Genomic DNA, 10,290 nt, shown 5'->3' on the forward strand with positions numbered 1-10,290 from the left:
TTTCCCAGCTGGAGTTGGAAGAGGACCGGGGGTTTAATCCCCATCAATTAGGCATGTTTGAGGCCGTGACGCCACTCACTGGATACTGAGGCTATCCTGAGAAGAGTGTGTGTGTGTGTGTGTGTGTGTGTGTGTGTGTGTGTGTGTGTGTGTGTGTGTGTGTGTGTGTGTGTGTGTGGTGTGTGTGTGTGTCTGGTGTGTGTCTGTACACATAGTGTAACAGGTGGTCATGAGTTTTCCCCTGTAAGTTCAATGCCAAACAGGTAAACCTTCCTAAACGTGATGACAATGCAAAACTCTGATCATCAGGGGTATCCGATGTTATGGGGAGCTTTTATTCATTTTTATTCAACTTTTAACATGTCATCGGTTATAGTTTCTCAACTGGGCAATAATGTTATTTGTGGATCTGACCAAATAAACTACTTTCCAAGACCCATTCCTAATCTGTGGAGCATTCATAAAAACTATCAGAGCTCAAGGGCAGAAAGGAGGCTTGGCCCTGAGCCAAGCTCATTAAGCTGTGGCCACACTGCCTTGGACCCCAAACACCACAGCCCCTGAGCTGAGAGCCGCGGCCTCCCTCAGCAGTGGGACGTTCCCAGGCTCTCGGGGTCACGCTCATATGTTGATCAACAGGCTTCAGCTGGAAGGGGCTCAGGGACCTCCCAGTGCCCACGGCCCCACCCCCTATGCAACTGACCCCCCATCCCACATGAGCTGCAGTAAAAGTTTATCTTTCTGATCGAATGGAAGTCATTCATCTACCCACTAGGGTTTAAATGTTTATTCTAGAACTGGCTATATGTTTCAGAGAATTAACAGCTAACTATAAAAACAAATAATAAATTTAGAGCAAAAATACCTAACAGATGAGAGATGGGGAGGGAAAGTACAGAGGCACTTGCACCTACTCCCAGGAGCTTAGACTTTTAAAATACACTCTGCTGTCCCCCATGAAGATTTCCTGATTTTTTTCCCTATATATATAAAAATAACAAACCTTCAAAGAGGTCATGGGTGGTTTAACACTCCTAAAAAAAGTTTAAGATCCTGTTTTAGTTTTGCTCATTGGCTGTTTAGAAGCAGCAGGAAACAAGACTCACATAAACAAAACACCTTGACATAGAATGGTCAAAACAAAGCATAATAAAGCCAAAATAAATTTTAAAAATACAAGATGGGATGAAACACAGCATCCAACAAATAGGCACAGGAGGACAAAAAGCCACATTAATTATGCCTCTGAAGAGCTCAAGGAATCCCCTCATTAGGTACTGCTGTACAATTTCACTGGGCGTAACAGGAGCTTGTGGAAAACACAATCCCACTGAGAGGACAGTCATCAAGTTTAAAAATATCTTAAAAGAATATTAACATATACAAATAAGATTAAAAACAGCAAGAACCATTCATTTTTAAGAGACAAAGTCTTTAGTGACCAGTATCGGATACTTAAAAAGATTTAACTAAAGCGGTTTTCCCTCAAAACCGTAAAAAAATGTTTTGAAGTACTGGCCATTTGGACTTCCAGCAAACAAGTGGGGTGGGGGATTTGGACCTAGAAAACATACATGCCAATATTTATGCGATGCTTTTTTACATCTTCCTTAATGCTTTTATGAAGTCCTAAAACCTCTACTTGGTTTATGAGGCAATGATGACGGAAAGCAATGGAAAACAGCAGCTGAGGACTGTAGCCTGTGCAAACAAGAGCTGCCAGAACAGTCTAGAAAGTACACTTTACTCACTTTCAAGAAAAACTAATAAAACTGAAATACATTTCAAGCTTCCCAGAATTCTCATCAACAAAAACATCATGTTAAAGTGAACAAAAGGGCGATTTTAAAGAAACATCAAAAGGAATGTTCAACAATTAAGAGAAATAAAATCAAAATGTAATGCTAACAAAATATGTTTAACAATTTACATGGACTATAGTCACATAAAACTAGATTTCTGACCGGAATTTTAATTAAAAGCACCGCTCCGACATTAGCATTGTTAACAGCAGTGCACAGTGGGGCTGCCCTCCCAGAAACACACAAGTCACTCACGTTTCCGTCGCTCCTCTGGCCCCCTTTGTGGGTGAGGACCACCACCTCCATCCACTTTCGCAGATGTTGCTGTGAAAAAATACATCCTTAGCCATTTTTTCTTGACAACAGGAGCATCTCAACTCCAAAATGCAGCTCTTAGGTGAAAACTCATATGTAATCATTACTTTCCATGCTGTTTAATGTGAGAATGGCAGTGATTCTATTACTGAAATAGCGCAGCCACCGAACCAGTGATGAGAGTAACTGGCATTTGTTTATGTTCTATAAATAGAAATTTACCCTGAATTTACCCTGATACAACAACAGAAAATGTCCTGCAACCCGGCCATTCCAATACCAGGACTTTTACTCCTGTTACTCTGTGCTGCAGCTGTTCCTGGAGTGCTGCCCTGAGCCAGCACCAAGCTAGCCGTCGGGTCAGAGACGTGAACAAGCAGACATCATCCCTGTCCCTGTGGTGCTCCAGTGACAGCGGGAGAACAAGGTAAAATACAGGTGCCTGCTGTGTATCAGAAGAGCAGGAACCAGCTACAGATGAGGGCCGAGGAGTCCGGGAGGGCCCTGCAGAGGGAGACAGGCCAGAAGCACAAGGAAGGGCACTCCAGGCAGAGAAAAGGAGGGAGGCCAGAAACGGAAAGGGTGGCCACTGTGGCCGAGGGTGAGTGGGCACAGGGGGAACCCCAGGGGAGGGGCTGGTGAGATGAGCACAGACCCCACAGTGCATGTGGGTAGCAATTCCCTTCCATGCGGAATGAGGGCGCTCGTTCTGTGAAAAGACCGTGCTCCTGCAGGAGCAGAAGAGCGATCCCCAGGCCACAGCAACTCGGGCTGGCCCAGCCTGTGGCAGCCAGGTTCCCGCCCTCAACGGGGTCCAGCAAAACCCAGCGACAAGCGCTCAGAGCCCAAGCTGAACCACACAGGGGCATCCAAACAACAGCTTCATGATCCTACACTGTCCAAACCTGTTCTTCAAAACACTGCCCTGCAGGAAGTTAACAAGCTACTTTAAAAAGGACTCCTCAGTCACAAACAGGCTTGGGGACAGATGGTTCAAATACATCCAAACACTTTTCTCTGAGCCTTTAATGTCCACAGACCTTGTAAAACTTCAAGAGGGGAACACAGTTAAGCGGTGCTTCCCAAACTTACTTAGTTACTTACTGTTTTTCACAGAAACCCTATATCTTCTAAAGCCAGTGTTCCAAGGAACACACATTGAGAAACATTAAAATAATATACATTTCTTCAAAGAAACTAAATACACTCACAAGATTTTACCAGTAAAATTCCTTGAAGGATACCATCAGAATATATATTCATAAAACCTCTGTCTTACTAGAATAGCTATTTATACCAAAGATATGAGAGTAACAAAATTAAAGGTACGGAAAACAGCCAGCTGCTTTCAGATTTCCCAAAGGAAAAAAATAACACTGATTGGTATATAAAGTTCACTTTTAGTTCAATAAGGAGATTTCCAAAACAACTAACCATATAAGAAACTTCAGGATCAAATGTCAAGCAGTTGAAATTATAAGAAAGGAAAATGTTCAGGGGTGTCTTTATGAATGCCCACCCTAGACAGTAAGGTGTCCTATCTCTTACACTTATGCTGAAGGCTTGAGCTGTTCACCCCAAAAGTGTATCAAGTGAGGGAAAACAGAGGCTGATGACTGAGCCCAGTTCTGAAGAACATGGCTCAGTAAGGACGAACTGGCAGACCACAGGGTCCATGCGCAAGGCCAGCACCACAAACGCAGAAGCACCATAGCACAGGACCTGGCTGGACTTGGGCGAGATGGCTGGACAAACAGAAGCCTCAGTTATTCTGTATCCAAGTACATCAGCACTCTCTGCTTTCAGAGGCATTCAATCACTCAGAACGTGGCTAGAATGTCAGAGGAGGAAAAAAAAAAAAATCCTCTCAACAAACCAGAAACAAAAAACCCATGTACTTTAAGGAAGAAGACTCTTGGCCTCAGTCAGAAACTACAGATGTGATACAGTTCTATTCTTTTTTTTTTGGCCGTGCTGCATGTCTTGCAGGATCTTAGTTCCCCAACCAGGGATTGAATCCGTGCCCCCGGCAGTGAAAGTTCAGAGTCCTAACCACTGGACCACCAGGGAATTCCCTGTTTACTCTGTTCTAAAAAAATCTGGAGAACAATGTTTACTGAATGAATTCCCAGCTCACAGACCTAACGGGTTAGACTGGAGTGAAAAAAAAAAAAACCACACAAAAAGAAAGTTGTTTCAAGCAGGCAGGCAAAGGCAGCAAGAAATGATAGCCAACAGAGGGTAGAGAGAGACTAGTTTTAAAAGGAGACAAACATAAAAGCACTAGGAGGTTAGAGCACATGCATAGATCTCATACATGAAAGAACCAAAGGTCATAAGATGAGGTAAGATGTGTGTATTTGATGTGCTCTGACTGGGAAGTGATATAATTTCATTTACTTTAACCATGATTATGAATGTTTGTATGCATGTAAATTGATAGGTACGTATGTGTATTACACGTGGAAGCTTAAAGGAAAAGGGCCTTTCAATTTGGAAAATTACACTCTACTACTAGGGCATCACTTAAAAGTTTTAGGACCAATCATAATACTATCAATTCCCACTTAGGTATTTGGGCCATTGTTCATTTCTTAGGCAGCTGTTCATTTCCAGGAACAGCTGCAGCACAGAGTAACGTCTGTTAGGCGTCTGTAGATACGAAGAAACCAGCATGTGAGGTTAAAAAGCTGCATAAAAAACACATGCATGTTTGCAGTAACGTACCATGAAATTAAGTTAATAAATTATTTACAAATGTTTATTTACAGAAAGCAAAATAAAGTTAATACTTGAAACCCTCTTTCATCTGTTTACACCTCACGTTTAAACACTGTCAGATCTTTTCTTTGCATAATTATTTCCTTGATAACTGTAAAAACTCAAAGGACGTCTAATGCTCTTACAAGTTTTTCACCGCATCACTGTCTATAAAGGCCAAAGACTGGGAAAAAGCTAGATGTTCACCAAGTGGGGAATGATTCAGTACATTCTGGCATGTCCCCATCATGAAATATCATGTAGCCATAAGACAGAATGAAGAAATGCTTTATTTACTGATATGAAATGATGGGATGGTAAATGGAAAAAGTAAGATGTATGTATATATTACACTTCCCTTTGTGGGAACTAAGAGACATATGTCCCACTACAAATGGGAAACATCTCTAGAAGGACACACAGGAAACTTAACACTGGTGGTCCCCCGGAAGAGGAACTGGGTGGCTGGAGGACGGGGGTGGGAGGGAGGCTTTTCACAGACACCCTTTTACACCTTCTGAGTTTTAAACCATGTAAATGCATTACTCATTTAAAAAAAATAATTTAATCTTTCAGGTTTATCATAGAATTTGTATGCATTTGGCTTACCATCATCTGATCACAAAATTTATCATTGAAGGAGTTTGGGAAGAGCCTGGTCACCGAGGTCAGACGATTCACGACGTTCAGTGTCAAGCTCCGATAATCCCCCAGCATCATCAACAAAGGTCTCATATGAGTATGGATTTGATCTACTTCTATGGTAGCACCTTCTAAAAACTTTTAAAAAAAGGTTACAAAGGAAAACAGATATCAGAGTATACTTCATAACAGAATGGAACTCATATTCAACTCTAGCAGCAAGTTTTTACTTTGCTTGGGAAAATGGAGTATTAAACCACATATATTCCAGAAGTTTATAATGAAATGAGGAAGACTAGTCATTACTGTTTACTTTTCAAAGGGCTCAGGATGACTATGAAACAGATAGAGACACTACTACAATCTGGTATGTTATTAACCATAGGCCGACTCCCAGGATACAGACAAGGTCAACAGGAAGAACTCAATGCAGAACTCACACCCGCCCAGCCCTCGCTCACCTTTCTCATACAGGCTTCCCCGGCCTCCTGGAGCTCACTGTTGGTTGAATTAAGGGCTTTGAAGAGGGCAGCAATGATCTTCTCTCTGGACTGAGGAAGGTAATTGCAGGCAGCAAGCGCATCTTTAGGGAGAGAAATCAATATAATTTTCATCATTAGCCTGAAAAACGTACAATTTCCTAGTCTAAAAGCTCTTACCAACCAACAAATATATGAGTCACTAAACTTCTTTCCTAGTATCTGGCCTCTTGAAAGACAAAAGAATGCATGGCCTTCTACTCACAGGCTCACTATTATCTAAGAGTGAACACTATTATCTAAGAAGGCAACAGCCTGCCAGAAAGTCCATGATAAATCTTACTGCCCAGATAAGATGAAGAAGGGCTGAAGGAGAGAAACAATGGGAAAACAAGGGCTGAAGGGGGTCCCCAATGCACCCATGCCCCCAAGACATCCTCACAGGTGAGAGCACGGCTGACCTGTGGGCGGACACATGCTGAATTAGCCAAGGGTAGAGCCTCAGACTCTGGTGATGAAGGAAATAGACACACACAGCCCAGCGTCTCTCCACTATCCAAGTCTAATCAAGTGGTCTCTTCCCAACTTCGGGGGTCAAAGGCTTTGAAAATGCAAATATCCTTAGGCAACACGACATGCCTCCAGCCTCTACGTTAAAGGTCAGTTAAGGGGTAACATTGTAGCAAGAGCATGCCCATGCCGGCTGACAGGAAGGCCTGAGAGGCACCCACCAGGAAGCATGAGAAGCTCCCAACGCCCCACCCACCCCAACTCTGGCTAGCTGTGTCTTGAGCCCCATCCTCAAGCTCAAGTATTATGGTCTGCCTCTCAGCTCCTCTACCTCTAATTCAAGGAGGATTCTGGTAATATTTTATTAAGTGTATAAAAGTCAACAAGAGACAAAGTCAACTAAGCAACTTGTATTGGGTATTTATCAAAAAAGGGGGGAAATGACTGTTTCTAAGCATGAGGGTGAGTACTGATCTAGTATACGTTCCTAAACTATGTACAATTCCTGTGCTAAACAATGATAACACATTCTTAATGAAAGCCTAGAGACAGCAGGAGTCTCAAATGATTCTGAATCATTAAGTTTATAAAGGTCTAAATACTCCGATTCAGATGAAAATGGCAAGATAGGAATGGTATGACAACTCTCTTAAACCAGAATATTACAGAGATACATACTTTAGAGATATATATAGTTCCCATAAGACAGCTATAAAAGAGCTTACTATAGAATAAAATCCAGTTTATTAGAGTAAAAAGAATTATTTAAAACCTAGCAAACTATATAATCCATTGACGTCTCACTATGTAGTTTGATAAATATACAAACATATTTTTTTTTCCACCTTAAAAAGACCACAAAAAGTCAGAAAAATTAAGACAACAAAAAAATGCCACTGTCTCCCTTCACTTTTTTTTTTTTTTTTTTTTTTTTTTTTTTTTTTGCGGTACGCGGGCCTCTCACTGCCGTGGCCTCTCCCGTTGCGGAGCACAGGCTCCGGACGTGCAGGCTCAGCGGCCATGGCTCACGGGCCCAGCCGCTCTGCGGCATGTGGGATCCTCCCGGACCAGGGCACGAACGCGCGTCCCCTGCATCGGCAGGCGGACTCTCAACCACTGCCCCACCAGGGAAGCCCTCCCTTCACTTCTGTACCCCGTAACTTGTCTCATATTTACATGAACTTACTTAAGGCTGCAATTCGTAAAGGTACGAGTGACGGAAGGCTTTTATAACAGGGCAGTTTTGTTAAAGCTGAATCTTCAGCCTCACACAAATTCAAGAGCTGCAAAAGACAGAACTTAATTTAGCCTGCTCTCACTGTGAAGACACAACAACCTTGCAAGTAACAGAACACAGAGATCTGCCACATACAACATGATTAACAAACTAAACCCAAATCCCAAAGCATTTAAGTATCGATATGTGCTTGAGCTTCCTTATTCTAAAGCAAAACTCAGTCAACCTCTGTGACACTTTCTGACCCACTCTGATACCATAATGTTTTTTCTTTACACAGAGGATCACTTCATCTAAATGCAAATTCCAAGATGGCGGGTACAACTCCTCGTTCAGAGCTGCTTCCCAATGCCTTGGGCCAGTGCCCAAGAAACATACATGTTATAATTCAAGAGTTTGAGCAGTAATCCTTTTTTTTTCTTTCTTTTCAAGTACAGAGTAGCATAAGCAGGAAGCATTTCGCTGGAAATACCGTAACGCAGATACTCCAGTGGCTAGCCTTCCAGACACTTTAACAGACCAATACACATTTATATATCTAATATCTAAAATATTATATATGGTGTTCTATTACTACTTTCCCCTTCTGTTGACATCCTGGAAAATGGTACCGCTTTTTCCCTTAAAGATTCCTACCTAGTAAAATATTTAAAACAGTAAAGGAGGATGTATAGAGAAAAGCATTTCAACCACCCACCCTATTCCACTCCCCAGAGGAAACCTTCAGTAACACTCTCCTCATATATAACATATTTGTATACACACACATATATAGATCCCTTTATCTATATCTAGACAGAGAGCATCAGAAACTAAATTAGAAAGCCAGACTTCCAAACGTGGCCACACCAGAATCACCTGGGAAGTTTTTAGGCAGTAGATTCCCAGGTCTGACCCCAAATTACTGAACCTAAATCTTCAGGAAGAGGACTCAAGAGTTTCTATTTTCCGAAAGATCCTCACATGTTTTGATGCAGCTGGTATCCTGATAAACACACTTTCAAAACCAGTTTAGAGTCCCGAAATTTAAACACTCACTACCAGTTTCTGGTCTCCAGCTCCATGAGGAATTTTCCCCATAGGTTACAACACATCTGCCTCTGAAGCCCCCAAAGGAAGCTCCCCTCCCATTCTCCAGGGGTTCTCCTGGACCCTCCATCAAATCTTATGAGTGATGTTATACAAGGGATATAACAAGGTATAAATGATCTCAGCCAGAACACATGATCAATGCCTTATGTCCAAGCAAAAACATAGGACTTCAAGAATCAAGAGGTAAATTTTTCATAATCGGAAATTCAGACTTAGCGTGGATAAGAAAGAATTTGCTTCCTTACGACTTTTGCCTCAGTTTACTCTCACAATGCCTCCAGAAGTATGATTCATGTCTCATAAAAATTTCAGATTGGGACTAATCAATAGCACATTACAGAGTCTAAGAATTAATGCTTATAATTTGACTGTATTTATAGTTTAATTTCTATTTATCACTGTCTAATTTCATCCCACACTGTAATATTTACGGTGACAAACATTTATAAAGTGCCATCCACCACCGCCTGTTACCTTGGGTCAAGGCGCAAGTCAAGTCCACTAAACAAGAGCCCAGCAGGACAGCGGAATGATTAGAAACCAGGCTCTAAAACAACCGTGGTGGTTCCACGCTAAGCTCTCCAGCTCACCTGCTCTGTAGTTTTAGGTGTCTAACAAACCCTAAGGCTCAGATTCTGCATCTTCAAAATGAGAATCATCAGTATCTGTACTTCATGGGGTGCTGCCAGAACTAGGTAAGGGCATTCACGTGAAGTGAGTTCTCAACCGCAAATGGCACATTTAAGTGATTGATAAATTCAGTAAACTGGGCACCTACTGATATGAGAGTGATTAAGGTAGATGCTACAGTCTTATCTCTAGAATACAAGCTCAAGGTCCTGAAGAGCAAGGCTCCCTGTGGAGGGCTAAGAGAGCTCGAAAGACTCAGAAACCCCCCACATTCTACCGGACATCTCTAGTCACCATGCCTACCTCCTCGCCAATCCCGGACGTAACATACCTGTGCCGGGGCCTGAGCCAGGCGATGGCCGGTTACCATGGTCACCACCCATGCCTTCTGAGTGCTGCCTGACCAGTCTTCGTGCACAAAGACAGGTTACCAGACACACGTCATCACCATCCACACCACGCCGTACCACCACCCCCCTACCTCTGTGTAGAACACCTTATGCTCCACCACGTTAAGGTCCATTGTGAAGAGCCTGGGCTGCAACGTGGTACAGAACGTGTTCCCCTCCATCAGGCCAATCTGCGCGTTGGCAGGCTGGTGTCGGAGCAAATGCTTCTTAGGTGGGACCATATCCTGGAGAACCTGGGAGAGGCAGGGAGGAAGCATCACTGACCAGCCACCCCTCAGAAAGCAAACACCTCTCATCACAATGTTCTAAGCCAATTAGCAATTTGAAAACCATAAATGAGATCAAAAGTTATCACAGGGCTTCCCTGGTGGCGCAGTGGTTGAGAGTCCGCCTGCCGATGCAGGGGACGCGGG

The 10,290-nt window shown here is 42.8% G+C and overlaps 1 protein-coding gene across 2 annotated transcripts in view; it reads right to left on the reverse strand.

Moving 5' to 3' along the window:
- TRRAP (transformation/transcription domain associated protein) overlaps positions 1–10,290 on the reverse strand; it is a 109,775-nt gene that overhangs the window by 60,030 nt on the left and 39,455 nt on the right. For both annotated transcript variants that reach the window (XM_007448864.1, XM_007448863.1), the window contains exons 27-31: positions 9,949–10,110; positions 7,695–7,791; positions 5,981–6,102; positions 5,487–5,657; positions 2,058–2,126 (exon numbers count right to left, since the gene is read on the reverse strand). In XM_007448864.1, the coding sequence (XP_007448926.1) occupies positions 2,058–2,126; positions 5,487–5,657; positions 5,981–6,102; positions 7,695–7,791; positions 9,949–10,110 (621 nt within the window). The remainder of the gene's footprint in view (positions 1–2,057; positions 2,127–5,486; positions 5,658–5,980; positions 6,103–7,694; positions 7,792–9,948; positions 10,111–10,290) is intronic.

The sequence above is a fragment of the Lipotes vexillifer genome, unplaced genomic scaffold (assembly GCF_000442215.2).
Source record: "Lipotes vexillifer unplaced genomic scaffold, Lipotes_vexillifer_v1.1 scaffold778, whole genome shotgun sequence".
NCBI classification, from domain to species: Eukaryota; Metazoa; Chordata; class Mammalia; order Artiodactyla; family Lipotidae; genus Lipotes; species Lipotes vexillifer.